This window comes from Heptranchias perlo, chromosome 11 (assembly GCF_035084215.1).
Source record: "Heptranchias perlo isolate sHepPer1 chromosome 11, sHepPer1.hap1, whole genome shotgun sequence".
Lineage (NCBI taxonomy): Eukaryota > Metazoa > Chordata > Chondrichthyes > Hexanchiformes > Hexanchidae > Heptranchias > Heptranchias perlo.
In genome coordinates, this window is record NC_090335.1 from 34,934,931 (window position 1) to 34,954,245 (window position 19,315).

The following is a 19,315-nucleotide window of genomic DNA, read 5'->3' on the forward strand; positions in this document are numbered from 1 at the left end:
CATTCACTCCCTCCACCACCAGCGCACAGTGGCTGCAGTGTGTACCAGCCACAGGATGCACTGCAGCAACTCAACAAGGCTTCCTCGACAGCACCTCCCAAACCCACGATCTCTACCACCTAGAAGGACAAGAGCAGCAAGCACATGGGAACAACACCACCTGCACGTTCCCCTCCAAGTCACACACCATCCCGACTTGGAAATATATCGCCGTTCCTTCATCGTCGCTGGGTCAAAATCCTGGAACTCCCTACCTAACAGCACTGTGGGAGAACCTTCACCACACGGACTGCAGCGGTTCAAGAAGGCGGCTCACCACCACCTTCTCAAGGGCAATTAGGGATGGGCAATAAATGCTGGCCTTGCCAGCGACATCCACATCCCATGAACGAATTTAAAAAAAGATCTGATCGAGGTGTTTAAAATGTTAAAAGGATTTGATAGGGTAGAAATGGAGCAAGTAATTTTCCTCTAGTGTGGGAATTAAGAACAAGGGGAAATAATCTTAAAATTAGAGCTAGGGTGTTCAGGGGTGAAATCAGGAAGCACATTTTCACACAAGGGGTAGTTGAAATTCGGAATTCTCTCTCCCAAAAGGTTGTGGATGCTGGAACAATTGGACCTTTCAAGACTGAGATCGATAGATTTTTGTTAGGTAAGGGTATCAAGGGATACGGAGCAAAGGCAGGAAAATAGAATTGAGGTGCAGATCAGCCATGGCCTAATTGAATGGCGAAGCAGGTCCGAGGGGCTGAATAGCATACTCCTGTTCCTAATGTTCCTATTTTCCAATCTTCACTCTCTTTAGGTCTTTCCAAGAGCACAAGGCATTTACCTTGTGACAAGAAGAGCCTTAATTGCAACTCAGTATAATTTGCTGCATTTGAAAGGCCATTGCAATAAAACACACATCACCATATTAATAAAAAGGAATGTAAATTTACCTGTGATCTTTTGTAGTCATTAAAGGTATTTTATCTTATTATTATTGTAAAATATGCCGAGTTAAATAGAGTTATCAAATTCCTCTTGATATAGCATGGTTTTGGATTTATAAAGGAGATGATTTTTGTGGATATTAAGTGATTAGAAGCAAAGGTGTTCTGCAAAGTGCAAAAGAGCCTCAAATGAATTGAACGCATCACTCAGTGAAGTATTGTACAGCTTTTATATAACTGTCAGAAATAATTCATAGTATAATTCGTGCAAAAGCACTCAAGAGTGTGCCCTAATCTTTATTTTTTTCCTTGTTTTTCTCTCCAGACGTTGACTGAACCCGCTGCATTTGCAGATGAAACAAGCTGTCAGTGCAAGGCTCCTCACGAAAGATTAACCATTGCTCAGGCCCGTTTGGGAACACCAAGTTAGTCTTTGATTTTCTAACAGATGAATTTCTTCTTACTTGCAATATTTTCACGGTAGTTGCGCCGATACAAATTGGCTCTGGGGACTAAAAAATATTTTATTGTCTTCATAAGATCACAGCCAGAACCACTAGTCGGTGAAGCCCACAGCCACCCTCTGTGTCCTCTCTTGGCAGTCTCTGAAGGGCACACCGAGGCACCTGTCGCTGCCTCCTTACAAGCAGCAACCTCACTGCACCATCTACTCTCTTGCCGACCTGGAGAGGAATGATAACCCCTGGCTTTTTTCTCTGCTTTTTCTGCTGCTTCCCCCTTTCCCTTACCCACCAAGGCAAACATCCCCCAGGTTCCCCCTGCCCTAGCCCTGAACCCACGTCTTTCTTTAGCTTCTCTCCTATTTCCTCTCATGTATGCAAGAGACCCATCTCCTGTTCCCCTGACCCCATTCTCATTAAACTGCTGAACACTCAACTTCCTTTCTTGGCTCCCATGCTAGCTGGCATTATAAATGGTTCCCTCTCCTCAGATACTGTCCCCCTCCCTTTGAAAACTGCTGTCATCACCCCTCCACACAAAACCCACCCATGACCCCTCTGACTTGCAGACTACCCTCCCACCTCCAACTCCACTCCAAAGTTCTTGAATGTTTTTGTCGCCTCCCAAATCCGTGCTCATCTTTCCCACCCCTCCACGGTATAGATTTTGAGGCCTCCCGCCCAGCGGAAACGGGGCAAAATCGCCCTGGAAATGGTGGAGAATGGCTAACCACACCGCTCACACTGCCTCTGTGGCCGCCGCAATCTTCCCCCGGGCCTATCGCTGGGCAGCCGGAGCATCTGCATGAGTCAAGCAGCAGGACCATTTAAAATGTAGATTGGGGTCGAAAGATATAAATAGGACCCCTTCGCCATTTTCAGACAGTATTGGGCGGAGCGTGGGCTGAAAATGCTCTGCCCCGTATCAGCTGGCAGTCCGGCTGAAGACGAGCCAGCAGGTAAGGAAGGGTTTATTATTGTGGCGCATGAGTACTCCTCTGGACTCCACAAAAGCAGCCTGGGCCACTGTCACTCACGCTCCCCCACTTCCCCCCCCACTTCCTCCCCAAGATCGGGCCACCCCTTTCCTGGATTTACTCTCTTCCAGCCCGGAGGCCAGTCAGGAGCCCGATATTGCAGCGTCCCCAGAACTGGTGGGCTGCCATGGCGCTTGTTTTCTGCCCACAGCCCGTCGGCTGAATGTTAATGAGGCCCGGCCCGCAAAAAGGAGCAGGTCTCCCTTCAGCACTATCAGGCAACGCTCCACCGGTCAGCTGCCCAATTGTTAAAAAATCTACCTCCATGTTCAAATCACTCCAATCAGATTTTGCCCCTCTCACGGCACTGAAACGGCCCTAATCAACGTCACAAATGACATCTTCTGTGACTGTGACCGTGGTGCATTTTCCATCCTCCTCCTTGACCTCTCTGTAGCCTTTAACATGGTTGACCACACCATCCTCCTCGAACACCTCTCCTCCATTGCCCCCATTGTCCAGCTCAGTGGAACTTCTCTCGATTGGTTTACTCTTACCCATCCAATCGGAGCCAGAGCATCCCCAGCAATGATTTCTCTTCCTGCCTCACACTGTTACCTCTGGAATCCCCCAAGAATCTATCCTTGGCCCCCTTTTCTTCCTCATCTACATGCTGCCCTTTGGTGACAGGGTCCAAAGACATGGGGACATGAACCAAATGTATACTGGTGAAACCCAGCTCTACCTCTCCACCACCTCACTTGACCCCTTCACTGCCTCTGTGCTATCAGACTGCTTGCCCAACATCTAATCTTGGATGATTCCTCCAGTTAAACATTGGGAAAACCGAAGCCATTGTCTTCTGCTCCTGCCACAAACTCCGTAACTTTGTCACTGATTCCACCCCCCTCCCCAGCCACTGCCTCAGGGTGAACCAAACTGAGCTTCCAACCCCATATCCACTCCATCACAAAGACCACCAATTCCACTTCTGTAACATCGCCTACCTCCACTCCTGTCTCTGCCCAACTTCTGTTGAAACAGTCATCTATGATTTTGTCACCACCACACTCAACTATTCCATATTATCCTGGCCAGCCTCCCATCCTCCACCCTCTGTAAACTTCATCCCATCTAAAACTCTGCTGCCTGGATCCAATCCCGCACCAAGTCCCATTCTCCCATCATTCCCAGTCCTTGCTGAGCTACATTAGTTCCCGGTTCCCCAAAGCCTCCAATTAAAATTTTTATCCTTGTGTTTAAATCCCTTCATGGCTCTGTCCATCCCTATCTCTGTAACCTCCTCCACCCCTACAACTCTCCCAGAACTCTCTGCTCTCTTGTGCACCCCACCTCCCTTCACCCCACCATTGGTGGCCCTGCCTTCAGTTGTCGAAGCCCCATGCTCTGGAATTCCCTTCCTAAACCCTCCCACTTCTCCACCTCCCTCTCTTCCTTTAAGATGTGCCTTAAAACCCACCAATGAGACCAAGTTTGTGGTTACTGCTAATATCTCCTTCTTTGGCTCGACAGCTGTTTTTGTCTGATTATGCCTCTGTGAAGCGCCTTGGTTTTTCTATGTTAAAGGTGCTATATAAATGCAAATTGTTGTTGTTGTTAGATGTCTAGGTGACAGTATAAACATGATCTCCAGTCCTGAATTAGGAATCGCACATAATGAGCAAAACTTTCCTTTGAGTCTCCTAGAAGTAAAGAGAATTAGGGGTTACGGGGAGCGGGCAGGAAATTGGACATGAAGCTGAGTTCGGATCGGTCAAGGCCCTGTGGGTGGCGGAGCGGGCCCAGGGGCTGAGTGGCCGGGTCCTGCTCCTACTTCTTGTGTTCTTTAGATTTGAGGTTAGGATCAGATCAGCCATGATCTTATTGAATGGCGGAGCAGGCTCGAGGGGCCGATTGGCCTACTCCTGCTCCTACTTCTTATGTTCTTATGTTCTTGATATGGCACTGGTGTTATATCAGTACTGGGGCAATGCATAAGGTTTGAAGGTTTGTCTTTGCATTTGGAAATCAAAACTTTACTTTCTCTTTCATAGCTGACTGCCATTGTCATAGATCTGGTTGAGATGGGCAAACAATTCTGCTTTGTTGGCAGCCATTTTACTTTATCCTTTTATCCTCACCTCACGAAGACATTGAGGGTAAAATTCAACTTTGGTTGGGGGTGGGGTGGGGGGACGCAAACGGATGGTAGTGGATCAGCTGCCCTTTTTGTATCCCAGCCAGATTTCCTTTTCATAAAGTCCCTTTGAGCATTTCTAAAGGATTTGACAATTTTTGTCCTCAATTGTCCCCATCCCATCACATTTCACATACATGCAAATTTCTACTCCTACCACTAGCCTGCCCCTTATACTTGACCTGGTTTGCACATGGATCTGTGACGGACGTTCCAAGTGAGCTGACCCAGGAAATTTGAGTGGTATTAGCGCAGAACAGGCTGGATTTTCCTTCTTCTCACCATCCATTTTTGGGCGGTTTAGGGCTGTTATAACAAGTACAATGGGATGGTAGGACCTGCTGCTGCATTACCGCCCCAAAGAAGTTGGACCAAGATACTCCTCCTGGAAATCTGCCAGTAATCAGTCTCACCCTCCCCCCCTCCCAAGCTCGCTCCGCCACATATCAATAAAGATAGGCGAGCATGACCAATGTTCCAATGCCATTTACCCCAACTTCCGGCCCAGACCTGGGAAGCTAGTATTGCTGAGGGATGACCTGTTAGGAGGTAGATGTGATAGCCTGTGTTGTACTGGGATCTCAGAATTAAATATTAACGGGTGACAGACTGTTAGCCTCACCATGGAGAAAGGAGAACCACAGATCTGGACATATTTTCCAATATTATAACAGCAAACAACAGGTTGCGGGGGGGGGTAATTTTCACCTTCACCGACTGGGCAGTGATCTAGTGGAACGGATTTCCTGCCCGTTGTAGTGCTCACCCAATTTTCATCCCACTGATTTCAAGGATGAAAATCGAGCAAGTTCCACCAGGGGTGGGTGATCCACTCTGCCAAATTACTGCCCAAGCAGTGAAGGTGAAAATTACCCCCAATAAAACAACATTTTTGCCGTGAAATAGATTGCTTAAAATTATTACATCACGTGACTGGAAAACAGCTGAAAAACTGTTTTGTCAAACACTTCTTCATGAAGCCTCTTTAAAGCAAACTCCCAGCTCGCGCTTGTTGCAAATAACACCAGTTGAGATTATAGCAGAATTTGTGTACAATATCAAACTACTGTATCACTTTAACAGTACTACGTATTGTTAAAATGTAATAAAGCTTGCTCTCCCAAATGGGTCAGTTGGCATGTTTGCTGCCCAGTATTCAACTGTACCATGTAGACAGGAAATCCCAGGTTCAGTGCCTGGTCTGTGCCGAGTCAGTTAATCTTGGCGTAGTGGTGGAAAGGTCACTATGATTGGACTTGGTGTCCCTGGACTAGGGAAAGGTCAGCTTTTGAAAAATCAAGCACTCCTTATCGTCATCCAGTGATCCCAGCTGGAAGAGACTGCATGTGTGGATGTTCGATGAGGGCAGGATTAGGTTTGTCCATGATGCCGTCCACTGTTGAATAGCTTATTGACATTCGCTGCCTAACTTTACTTGGGTGAGGTACCCGAAGATGGCTGGAAAGTGCAAGTGTGCCCTAACAAGAGTCAGTGTCTTCAAGTGAGGAGAATAGAGAAAAGATTGTGACAAAACTGATGATTTCACACAAAGCATTGCTGTGTTGTATTTGAAGTTCTTTTTAATGCAATATGATTAATGGCTCCTGATTCCATGCAATCTTCTAATCCTGTGCTGGTTTGTCCTTTTACAGTTGACAGACCTGTGAGAGTTTATGCAGATGGAATATTCGATCTCTTTCACTCAGGTCATGCTCGGGCTCTCATGCAGGCCAAAAATCTTTTCCCAAATACCTACTTACTCGTGGGAGGTAAGAACTGAGGAACAATGCACTTGAAACAAATTGTGCAAAGCTAACTGAGGAAATTGCCACCTGTGAGTGACTCAAAGAGAGGTTTATAAAGTGGTAGGGCTGCGCACCTCAAAAAAGTGCGACGAATATTTCTTTAATGTATTTTTTTGGCCCCACTTTCCCCATTGGGATTTGCAGTGCTGCCACTCACTGGTGTGCTTCTGGTGAGAGTGCAGCACAGGCTGTGCTACAGGCTGCTCCACGGTTTCTATGGGAAACGACATGTCCTGCTAGCTTTTCCTTCCACTGGCTGAAACACTGTCGCCACGGCTCAGTTGAGAGCTAATTTTGACACAGGTCTCCAATCCCGTGTATCCATCAGGCACTGTGTTCTGATGGTGTTCCAAATGTGAATAGTACATCAGTTTGAAACTGTTAATAAATGTGCCTGCTTTATATATTAGCTCCCTTACATCTTTGATGTTGTTTTCTAGATGTTTCCATTATAGAACAGCTCTCACACTCACACTTGCCAAGTGTCACTCATTTTTTGGTTTAAAAATATAACCACTCTTGATGATGTCACTCTGAAATTTAAGCACATCTTCACATCCTGAAATGGATTTGTAATCTGTGTCATTCTTGCTTTTCATAAATGTCACTTCTTTTATTCCCCCAGTGTTGACAGTTCTGCTCATATCCTCCTACAGATCCTTTGCTCAGTAATCAAAATGTTCTTGCAACAAGCAATTTTTTTCTTTGATGCAAGTATTAAGGAATACATTAGTGTTAATAACAAGATAAAGTACTGTCAGGTATATTAATAGTTTGATGGTAAGATAAAGTTATAGATCTTTCATTGCAAGTGATGGTTAAATAACAGCACACACAATCAATCTTCTACCCAACACATCTGACATGAAAGCAAAGGGGGAGGGAGTCATGTAGGAATAGACATGTAGATTATTTTTGATGTAGCTAGTCTTTAAGATATCTACAGACAAACAGCATAGCATCGACTATCTATGAAACAAGATTTCTTCATCTGAATAGTGTAACTGTTTTTTTTTGCTAAGTTATTTTGTGTGGTTTCTCTCTTCTTCAGTCCCTTGGCCACAATATGTCCCATTCCTTGGCTGAAAGGCTGGACACATGGCCTTGTCCCACTCATTCCTCACTGCTGCTTTATAACCAGCAGCTAGAAGCTGCCTAAGAGTGGGCCTATGTGACTTGACTTTCTGCTTTACCTTCCTACATACAAGCGACAGACCTCTGCTTGATACATTTGCTTGGCATCTTCCCCTAATGTTTTGCCTGGAAATGGGAAATAATGGGTACAAACCAGTATCATACTACCTACTAGTACAGTGTGCTATTACTACTGTCATTATTAAATCAGAGGGCACTAAGTTACATTATAAAATTCATACCTTTATAAAATCATTTTCTTGAAGCTGTGTGCACAGATATCTACAAAAAGGTGAAATGGTGAAAGTCATTTAAAATGGTCGTAGGACCAGTATTGATGTCTATGTGGGATGCCTGTGTAATGCATATTTTATAAGGATTGCTTGTGTGTGTTTGATCTCAGTGTGCAGCGATGATCTAACACACCAGTACAAAGGTTTCACTGTCATGAATGAGATCGAGCGGTATGATGCCCTGAGACATTGCCGCTATGTTGATGAGGTTATCAGGGATGCACCGTGGACGCTGTCTCCAGAGTTTCTGGACAAACATAAGGTATGTTTCTCAACTATCCTTTCCCTCCTACCAAGTGTCTGTGCGCTTTGAGCAGATTTTTGCATGGGTTAACTTTCATGGCTTTAGACTGATTTTATGATTTGATAAAGTCAATGATATTTTACTCCACATCCAGAGTATACTGCAAGGGGGACATTCTTTCTTAAATGACACAACATTTCAAAGCTCATTTAGATTTCCAATGATAATAGAAAACACCCTCTACTAACAGATCACTACAATACAGTATGTGGTTCAAATGTACATTTGGCACATAGTTCCTGTTCACTAACCTTATTTCTTGTTGTTACAATTTTACAATTAATTTTTATGCTAACATTTACAATGGAAATTCCCTATTTATAATGGGAAAGGCCATTAAAGGTATGTTAACTCTTCAATATAATGTAAAAACCCTATCTACTTGTCACATCTAGTTGCAGGCTTCCCACCACTGGTGGAGCTGTGAATTGCCCAGCTCCAGCCACCATTTTGTTTTCTTGAATCTGATTCCCCAAAATTTAAGAAATTTTAAATCTAAAATTGATTAAATTTAAAACCTGTTCCCACTGCTTCTCTCCTGTCACCTGTTGGTCCTGTCAATTAGTAGCAGGACTCAGGCAGAAGCAGAACGCTCTCACTCTTGGTGCCACTGGACCTGACAACCACATGCTCCCTGAAGCTTCCCACCACCCATTCTTGCTTTGTTCAATAGAGGCCCACTCCTCAAGGTTTCAAGATACTTCCTTTGCCAACCACTCATGCTTTTTTCTGCTTCATTCCTAACATGGTCGCTCAGATTTCTCCACTCCCGACACTCAAACTCACTCCCTGACATTTCTCCCCAATGCTCCCACTCTTAGTGTTACAGACCGAATCCTAGGTCGCGGCAGGACAGCAGCAAACAGTTGCCATACTGCAGCCCAACACCCGCCAAAAGTACCAGAACCCCAATGCAGACCGTTGTTCACCTGCTCCTCAATCACACTTCCAATCACCCCTTACACCTCCTGCCATTACATCTTCCTACAGCCCCACTCCCCTGACTTGGGCCACGCACTGGCAAACATTTCTCACAAAGCAGCCTGGCCCACCCCTGCACTTCACTATAGGTTTGCTCTGCGGTTCAGGCATGATACCAGCAAACAACAGGGGAACATCAATCCAGCCCTTACCAAAGCTCCTTGAGCCCTGATACTGCAGTAGACCCCACACCCCCAGCTCCACATACAGAGGTAGGCCCAACCCTTACCAAAGACCCCAGTGCACCAAGACCACATTACCCCAACAGTCCCTAAACAGATCTACAACTACAACCAAAACCCTAGAGGACTTAATATCCAAGGTATATATATCTAGTTAGTAAAGATTTAGATGATATCAATTTAATAGTATTGTAAACAATTTGAAGAATAAAATGCAATAAGGTTGGTGAGCTGCAGGCTCAAGTTGCCACATGGGACTATGAGATAGTGGCAATAACAGAGATCTGGCTCAAAGAAGTGGAGGATTGGGTACTTAATAATCCTGGCTACAAGGTATTCAGGAAAGATAGGGAAGGAAAGAAAAGAGGGGGGTGGCAGTAATGATCAAAGAAACCATTATAGCACTGGAAAGGGATGATGTAGTTAAGGGGTCAAAGCAAGAATCTATTTGGTTAGAATTAAAGAACAATAGAGGAGCTATTACACTACTGGGTGTATACTATAGGCATCCAAATAGTGGGAAGGAGATAGAAGAGCAAATTTGCAGGCAAATTACAGAAAGATGCAAGAACTTTAGAGAAGTGATAATGGAGAACTTCAATCATCCCAATATAGACTGGGACAGTAACAATGTAAAGGACAAAGAGGGGGAGGAATTCCTAAAATGTGCACAAGAGAACTTTCTGGAACAGTATGTTTCCAGTCCAACCAGGAAGGAAACAGTGCTGGATCTAGTTCTGGGAAATGAAGTGGGGCAGGTGGAGCATGTTTCAGTGGGGGAGCATTTGGGGAACAGTGATCATAATATCATTACGTTTAGAAGAGTTATGGAAAAGGACAAGGAACAACCAAATGTGAAAATGCTTAACTGGAGGAGGGCTAATTTCAATGAGTTAAAAAGGGATCTTGTCCAGGTGGATTGGAATCAAAAATTGGCAGGCAAAACAGTAATTGAACAATGGGAGGCCTTCATGCAGGAGTTGATTCGGATGCAGAGTAGACACATCCCTACAAGGGGAAAAGAAGGGCATCCAAAGCTAGAGCTCCCAGGATGACTAAAGATATAAAGATTAAAATGAAATAGAAAAAGGAGGTTTATGACAAATGTAAGGTTGATAATACAGTAGAGAACCAGACTGAATACAGAAAGTACAGAGGAGATCTAAAAAAGGGAATAAGAGGGGCAAAGAGTGAATATGTGACTAGATTAGCGGCTAACATAAAAGGGAACCTAAAAATCTTTTATAAACATATGAATAGTAAAAGGGTAGTCAAAGGAAAGGTGGGAGTGATTAGGGACAAAATAGGAGATCTTCTTGTGGGGGCAGAGGGCATGGCTGAAGCACTGAATGAATACTTCGCATCTGTCTTCACTAGAGAAGAGGATGCTACCATTGTAGCAGTAAAGGAGGAGGTAGTAGCGATATTGGATAGGATAAAAATAGATAAAGAGGAGGTACTTAAAAGATTGGCAGTACTCAAAGTAGAAAAGTCACCCGGTCCAGATGGGATGCATCCTAGGTTACTGGGGGAAGTAAGGGTGGAAATTGCGGAGGCTCTGGTCACAATTTTCCAATCCTCCTTAGATATGGGGACAGTGCCGGAGGACTGGAGGATTGCAAATGTTACACCCCTGTTCAAAAAGGGGAAAGGGATAAACTCGGTAATTACAGGCCAGTCAACCTAATATCAGTGGTGGGAAAACTTCTGGAGACAATAATCCGGGACAAAATTAATTGGCACTTGGAAAAGTATGGGCTAATAAATAAAAGTCAGCACGGATTTGCTAAAGGAAAATCATGTTTGACTAAATTGATTGAGTTCTTTGATGAAATAACAGAGAGGGTTGATGAGGGTAGTGTGGTTGATGTTGTGTATATCGGACTTTAAAAAGGCATTTGATAAAGTACTTGTTAGCAAAAGTAAAGCCATGGGATTAAAGAGACAGTGGCAGCGTGGATACAAAATTGGATCGGGAACAGAAAGCAGGGAGTAGTGGTGAACAGTTGTTTTTCAGACTGGAGGGAAGTATACAGTGGTGTTCCACGGTATTAGGACCACTGCTCTTTTTGATATATATTAATGACCTGGACTTGGGTATAGAGGGTATAATTTCAAAGTTTGCAGATGATATGAAACTTGGAAATGTAGTAAGCAATATGGAGGATAGTAACAGACTTCAGGAGATCATAGACAGACTGATGAAATGGGCAGACACATGGCAAATGAAATTAAACGCAGAGAAGTGTGAAGTGATACATTTTGGTAGGAAGAAAGAGGAGCGGCAATATAAACTAAATGGCACAATTTTAAAGGGGATGCAGGAGCAGAGAGACCTGGCGGTGCATATACACAAATCTTTGAAGGTGGCAGGACAATTTGAGAAGGCTGTTAAAAAAGCATATGGGATCCTGGACTTTATTAATAGGAACATAGAGTACAAAAACAAGGAAGTTATGCTAAACCTTTATAAAACACTGGTTAGGCCTCAGCTGGAGTATTGTGTTCAATTCTGGGCACCGCACTTTAGGAAAGATGTCAAGGCCTTAGAGAGGGTACAGAACGGATTTACTGGAATGGTGCCAGAGATGAGGGACTTTGGTTATGTGGAGAGTCTGGAGAAGCTGGGGTTGTTCTCCTTAGAACAGAGAAGGTTAAGGGGAGATTTGATAGACGTGTTCAAAATCATGAACGGTTTTGACAGAGTAAATAAGGAGAAACTGTTTCCAGTGGCAGAAGGGTTGGTAACCAGAGGACACAGATTTAAGGTGATTGGCAAAAGAGTCAGAGACGATATAAGGAATTATTTTTTGACACAGCAAGTTGTAATAAGAACATAAGAAATAGGAGCAGGAGTAGGCCATCCTGCCCCTCGAGCCTGCACCACATTCAACAAGATCATGGCTGATCTTCTACCCCAAAGCCATTTTCCTGCACCATCCCCATATCCCTTGATGCCTTTAATATCTCGAAATCTATCAATATCTGTTTTGAATGTACTCAATGACTGAGCCTCCACAGCCCTCTGTGGTAGAGAATTCCAAAGATTCACCACCCTCTGAGTGAAGAAATTTCTTCCCATCTCAGTCCTAAATGGCCTACCCCTTATTCTGAGACTGTGGCCCCGGTTCTAGATTCCACAGCCAGGGGAAACATCCTCCTTGCATCTACCCTGTCGAGCCCTGTAAGAATTTTTTATGTTTCAATGAGATCACCTCTCATTCTTCTAAACTCTAGAGAATACAGGCCTAGTCTAGTCAATCTCTCCTCATACAGGAATCAGTCTGGTGAACCTTTGTTGCACTCCCTCTATGGCAAGTATATCCTTTCTTAGGTAAGGAGACTAAAATTGTACACAATACTCCAGATGTGGTCTCACCAAGGCCCTATATAATTGCAGTAAGACAGCTTTACTCCTGTATTCAAATCCTCTTGTAATAAAGGCCAACATACCATTTGCCTTCCTAATTGCTTGCTTCACCTGCATGTTAGCTTTCAGTGACTCATGTACAAGGACACGCAGGTCCCTTTGAATATCAACATTTCCCAATCTCTCACCTTTTAAAAAATACTCTGCATTTCTATTTTTCCTACCAAAGTGGATAACTTTACATTTTTCCACATTATATTCCATCTGCCATATTCTTGCCCATTCACTTAGCCTGTCTATATCCCCTTGAAGCCTCTTTGCATCCTCCTCACAACTCACATTCCCACCCAGTTTTGTGTCATCAGCAAACTTGGAAATATTACATTTGGTCCCCTAATCCAAATCATTGATATAGATTGTGAATAGCTGGGTCCCAAGCACCGATCCCTGCGGTACCCCACTAGTCACAGTCTGCCAATCTGAAAAAGACCCGTTTATTCCTACTCTCTGTTTTCTGTCTGTTAACCAATTCTCAATCCATGCCAGTATATTACCCCCAATTCCATGTGCTCTAACTTTGTTCACCAACCTCCTGTGTGGGACCTTATCGAAAGCCTTCTGAAAATCCAAATACACCACATCCACTGGTTCCCCCTTATCTATTCTACTAGTTACATCCTCAAAGAACTCCAATACATTTGTCAAACATGATTTCCCTTTCATAAATCCATGTTGACTCTGCCAAATCCTATTATTATTTTCGAAGTGTCCTGTTATCACATTCTTTATAATAGATTCTAGCATTTTCCCTACTACTGATGTCAGGCTAACAGGTCTGTAGTTCCCTGTTTTCTCTCTCCCTCCTTTCTTAAATAGTGGGGTTACATTTGCTACTTTTCAATCTGCAGGAACCGTTCCAGAATCTATAGAATGATCTGGAATGCACTGCGCTTCTCCATGGCTCTCCTCTCTCTCTGGTCCTCGTATTCATTCATCTGTGCAACTCCTGTCCATTTATATTTATTTCAAACCGCTCCCCTTCAGCTACCCTCTCCCACAGTATTCACTAACCAGCTTCCTCAACTATTTATTACACACATACCCAATACCCTTCACTCACATACGAAGTATTCCATCTGCAATTTTTTTTTACTTTCCCCCCAAACAAGCTCCTAAGTGTCAGCCTGATTTAGTAGGATCACTCTTGCCTCTGAGTCAGGAGGTCATGGAATAAGGCTTGCTTCAGGATTTGAGCACGTAATCTATGACAACTGTGTCCAGCTGCAGCTACTGTTTGACCGCTTGACGGCTCTGGAGCTGCGGATGGACTCACTTTGGAGCATCCGCGATGCTGAGGAAGTCGTGGATAGCACGTTCAGTGAGTTGGTCACACCACAGATAAAAATTACTGAGGGAGATAGCGAATGGGTGACCAACAGACAGAGGAAGAGTAGGAAGGTAGTGCAGGGGTCCCCTGCGATCATCTCCCTCCAAAACAGGTATACCGTTTTGGATGCTGTTGTGGGAGATGGCTCACCACGGGAAGGTGGCAGTGGCCAGGTTCATGGCACCGTGGCTAGCTCTGCTGCACAGGAGGGCAGGAAAAAGAGTGGCAGAGCTATAGTGATAGGGGACTCGATTGTAAGGGGAATAGACAGGCGTTTCTGCGGACGCAACCGAGACTCCAGGATGGTATGTTGCCACCCTGGTGCAAGGGTCAGGGATGTCTTGGAGCGGCTGCAGGACATTCTGGAGGGGGAGGGTGAACAGCCAGTTGTCGTGGTACATATAGGTACCAACGATATAGGTAAAAAACGGGATGAGGTCCTACAAGCTGAATTTAGGGAGTTAGGAGTTAAACTAAAAAGTAGGACCTCAAAGGTAGTAATCTCAGGATTGCTACCAGTGCCACGGGCTAGTCAGAGTAGGAATGACAGAATAGCTAGGATGAATACGTGGCTTGAGAGATGGTGCAAGAGGGAGGGATTCAAATTCCTGGGCCATTGGAACCGGTTCTGGGGGAGGTGGGACCAGTACAAATTGGACGGTCTGCATCTGGACAGGACTGGAACCAATGTCCTAGGGGGAGTGTTTGCTAGTGCTGTTGGGGAGGGTTTAAACTAATGTGGCAGGGGGATGGGAACCGATGCAGGAAGTCAGTGGGAAGTAAAGTGACAGAAACAAAAGGCAGTAAGGGAGAGTGTACAAAGCATGACCGGATAGATGGTCTGAGAAAGCAGGGCAAAGACCAAGGGAAGTCTAGATTAAACTACATTTATTTCAATGCAAGAAGTCTGATGGGCAAGGCAGATGAACTCAGGGCATGGATGGGTACATGGGACTGGGATGTTATAGCTATTACTGAAACATGGCTAAGGGAGGGGCAGAACTGGCAGCTCAATGTTCCAGGGTACAGATGCTATAGGAAAGATAGAGCAGGAGGTAAGAGAGGAGGGGGAGTTGCGTTCTTGATTAGGGAGAACATCACGGCAGTAGTGAGAGGGGATATATCCGAGGGTTCGCCCACTGAGTCTGTATGGGTAGAACTGAAAAATAAGAAGGGAGAGATCACTTTGATAGGATTGTACTACAGACCCCCAAATAGTCAACGGGAAATTGAGGAGCAAATATGTAAGGAGATTACAGACAGCTGCAAGAAAAATAGGGTGGTAATAGTAGGGGACTTTAACTTTCCCAACATTGACTGGGACAGCCATAGCATTAGGGGCTTGGATGGGGAGAAATTTGTTGAGTGTATTCAGGAGGAATTTCTCATTCAGTATGTGGATGGCCCGACTAGAGAGGGGGCAAAACTTGACCTCCTCTTGGGAAATAAGGAAGGGCAGGTGACAGAAGTGTTAGTGAGGGATCACTTTGGGACCAGTGATCATAATTCCATTAGTTTTAAGATAGCTATGGAGAATGATAGGTCTGGCCCAAAAGTTAAAATTCTAAATTGGGGAAAGGCCAATTTTGATGGTATTAGACAGGAACTTTCAGAAGTTGATTGGGAGAGTCTGTTGGCAGGCAAAGGGACGTCTGGTAAGTGGGAGGCTTTCAAAAGTGTGTTAACCAGGGTTCAGGGTAAGCACATTCCTTATAAAGTGAAGGGCAAGGCTGGTAGAAGTAGGGAACCTTGGATGACTCGGGAGATTGAGGCCCTAGTCAAAAAGAAGAAGGAGGCATATGACATGCATAGACGGCTGGGATCAAGTGGATCCCTTGAAGAGTATAGAGATTGCCGGAGTAGAGTTAAGAGAGAAATCAGGAGGGCAAAAAGGGGACATGAGATTGCTTTGGCAAATAAGGCAAAGGAGAATCCAAAGAGCTTCTACAAATACATAAAGGGCAAAAGAGTAACTAGGGAGAGAGTAGGGCCTCTTAAGGATCAACAAGGTCATCTATGTGCGGAACCACAAGAGATGGGTGAGATCCTAAATGAATATTTCACATCGGTATTTACGGTTGAGAAAGGCATGGATGTTAGGGAACTTGGGGAAATAAATAGTGATGTCTTGAGGAGTGTACATATTACAGAGAGGGAGGTGCTGGAAGTCTTAACGTGCATCAAGGTAGATAAATTTCCGGGACCTGATAAAATGTATCCCAGGACGTTATGGGAGGTTAGGGAGGAAATTGCAGGTCCCCTAGCAGAGATATTTGAATCATCGACAGCTACAGGTGAGGTGCCTGAAGATTGGAGGGTAGCAAATGTTGTGCCTTTGTTTAAGAAGGGCGGCAGGGAAAAGCCTGGGAACTACAGACCGGTGAGCCTGACATCTGTAGTGGGTAAGTTGTTAGAGGGTATTCTGAGAGATAGGATCTACAGGCATTTGGAGAGGCAGGGACTGATTAGGAACAGTCAGCATGGTTTTGTGAGAGGAAAATCATGTCTCACGAATTTGATTGAGTTTTTTGAAGGGGTAACCAAGAAGATAGATGAGGGCTGTGCAGTAGACGTGGTCTACATGGACTTTAGCAAAGCCTTTGACAAGGTACCGCATGGTAGGTTGTTACATAAGGTTAAATCTCACGGGATCCAAGGTGAGGTAGGCAATTGGATACAAAATTGGATTGACGACAGAAGACAGAGGGTGGTTGTAGAGGGTTGTGTTTCAAACTGGAGGCCTGTGACCAGCGGTGTGCCTTAGGGATCGGTGCTGGGTCCGCTGTTATTTGTTATTTATATTCATGATTTGGATGAGAATTTAGGAGGCATGGTTAGTAAGTTTGCAGATGACACCAAGATTGGTGGCATTGTGGACAGTGAAGAAGGTTATCTAGGATTGCAACGGGATCTTGATAAATTGGGCCAGTGGGCCGATGAATGGCAGATGGAGTTTAATTTAGATAAATGTGAGGTGATGCATTTTGGTAGATCGAATCGGGCCAGGACCTACTCCGTTAATGGTAGGGCATTGGGGAGAGTTATAGAACAAAGAGATCTAGGAGTACAGGTTCATAGCTCCTTGAAAGTGGAGTCACAGGTGGATAGGGTGGTGAAGAAGGCATTCGGCATGCTTGGTTTCATTGGTCAGAACATTGAATACAGGAGTTGGGATGTCTTGTTGAAGTTGTACAAGACATTAGTAAGGCCACACTTGGAATACTGTGTACAGTTCTGGTCACCCTATTATAGAAAGGATATTATTAAACTAGAAAGAGTGCAGAAAAGATTTACTAGGATGCTACCGGGACTTGATGGTTTGACTTATAGGGAGAGGTTGGATAGACTGAGACTTTTTTCCCTGGAGAGTAGGAGGTTAAGGGGTGATCTTATAGAAGTCTATAAAATAATGAGGGGCATAGATAAGGTAGATAGTCAAAATCTTTTCCCAAAGGTAGGGGAGTCTATAACGAGGGGGCAAAGATTTAAGGTGAGAGGGGAGAGATACAAAAGGGTCCAGAGGGGCAATTTTTTCACTCAAAGGGTGGTGAGTGTCTGGAACGAGCTGCCAGAGGCAGTAGTAGAGGCGGGTACAATTTTGTCTTTTAAAAAGCATTTGGACAGTTACATGGGTAAGATGGGTATAGAGGGATATGGGCCAAGTGCAGGCAACTGGGACTAGCTTAGTGGTATAAACTGGGCGACATGGACATGTTGGGCCGAAGGGCCTGTTTCCATGTTGTAAACTTCTATGATTCTATGATTCTAACTCTTCAATGCAGTACGGATGAAGTGCTGCACTCTCACAAGTGTTCTCTTTCAGATGAGATGTTAAACTGAGGCCTTGTCTACCTCGCCTATTCAAGTGGGCATAAACAATCTCATGGCACTGTTTGAAGATGAGCAGGGAAATTCTCCCAGAGTCCTGGCTCTCAATCAGCACCACCAAAAATCAGATTAACTGCTCGTAATCGCATTTACTGGTCCTTGTCACATTAACTGGTCATTAGCTCATTGCTGTTTATGGGATTTGCTCTGTGCAAATTGGCTGTCACATTTACCTATATAATAACTTGGCTGTGAAGTGCTTTGGGACATCTTGAGGATACAAAAGGCAAAAGTCGCTTTATAAAAGCAAGTTTTTTCTTTTTTTACCACCATTGCTGCTAGTCTTCATTGCTCACTTCCCCAATTTCTGCCACATACGCGCCAGCTCTATGCAAGAGCAAGCCAGCTAGTCCCACGCCCCCGCCCTTTCCCCATAGCCCTGCAATTTTTTTCCTTTCAAATCCTTATCCAGTTCCCTTTTGAAAGCCATGATTGAATCTGCCTCCACCACCCCCTCTCGCAGTGCATTCCAGATCCTAACCACTCACTGTGTAAAAAGGTTTTTCCTCATGTCACTTTTGGTTCTTTTGCCAATCACCTTAAATCTATGTCCTCTGGTTTTTACCCTTCCAATGGAAACAGCTTCTCTCTATCTACTCTGTCTAGACCCTTCATGATTTTGAATACCTCTATCAAATCTCCTCGCAACCGTCTCTGTTCCAAGGAGAACAACCCCAGCTTCTCTAGTCTGTCCACGTAACTAAAGTCCCTCATCCCTGGAACTATTCTAGTAAATCTCTTCTGCATTCACATCTTTCCTAAAGTGCGGTGCCCAGAACTGGACACAGTACTCCAGTTGTGGCTGAACCAGTGTTTTATAAAGGTTCATCATGACTTCCATATTTTTGTACTCTATGCCTCTATTTATAAAGCCCAGGATCCTGTATGCTTTTTCAACCACTTTTTCAAACTGCCCTGCCACCTTCAATGATTTGTGTACATATACCCCCAGATCTCTCTGTTCCTGCATCCCTTTTAGAGTTGTGCCCTCTAGTTTATATTGTCTCTCCTCGTTCTTCCTAGCGAAATGTATCACTTTGCATTTTTCTGTGGTAAATTTCATCTGCCATGTGTCCACCCATGCCACCAGCCTGTCTCTATCCTCTTGAAGTCTATCACAATCCTCCTCACTGTTTACTACCCTTCCAAGTTTTGTGTCATCTGCAAATTTGGAAATTGTGTCCTGTACACCCAAGTCCAAGTCATTAATAAATCAAGAAAAGCAGCATCGACCCCTGGGGATCACCACTGTACACTTCCCTCCAGTCCGAAAAACAACCCTTCACCACTACTCTCAGTTTCCTGTCCCTTAGCCAATTCTGTATCCATTTTGCTACCGCCCCCTTTATTCCACGGGCCGCAATCTTGATGATAAGCCTACTGTGCGGCATTTTATCA

The 19,315-nt window shown here is 44.5% G+C and overlaps 1 protein-coding gene across 2 annotated transcripts in view; it reads left to right on the forward strand.

Annotated features, from left to right (window-relative positions):
• The window catches only part of LOC137326930 (choline-phosphate cytidylyltransferase B), a 51,471-nt gene that overhangs the window by 21,761 nt on the left and 10,395 nt on the right, over window positions 1-19,315 (forward strand). For both annotated transcript variants that reach the window (XM_067992311.1, XM_067992310.1), the window contains 3 exons: window positions 1,264-1,363; window positions 6,226-6,342; window positions 7,916-8,067. In XM_067992311.1, the coding sequence (XP_067848412.1) occupies window positions 1,264-1,363; window positions 6,226-6,342; window positions 7,916-8,067 (369 nt within the window). The remainder of the gene's footprint in view (window positions 1-1,263; window positions 1,364-6,225; window positions 6,343-7,915; window positions 8,068-19,315) is intronic.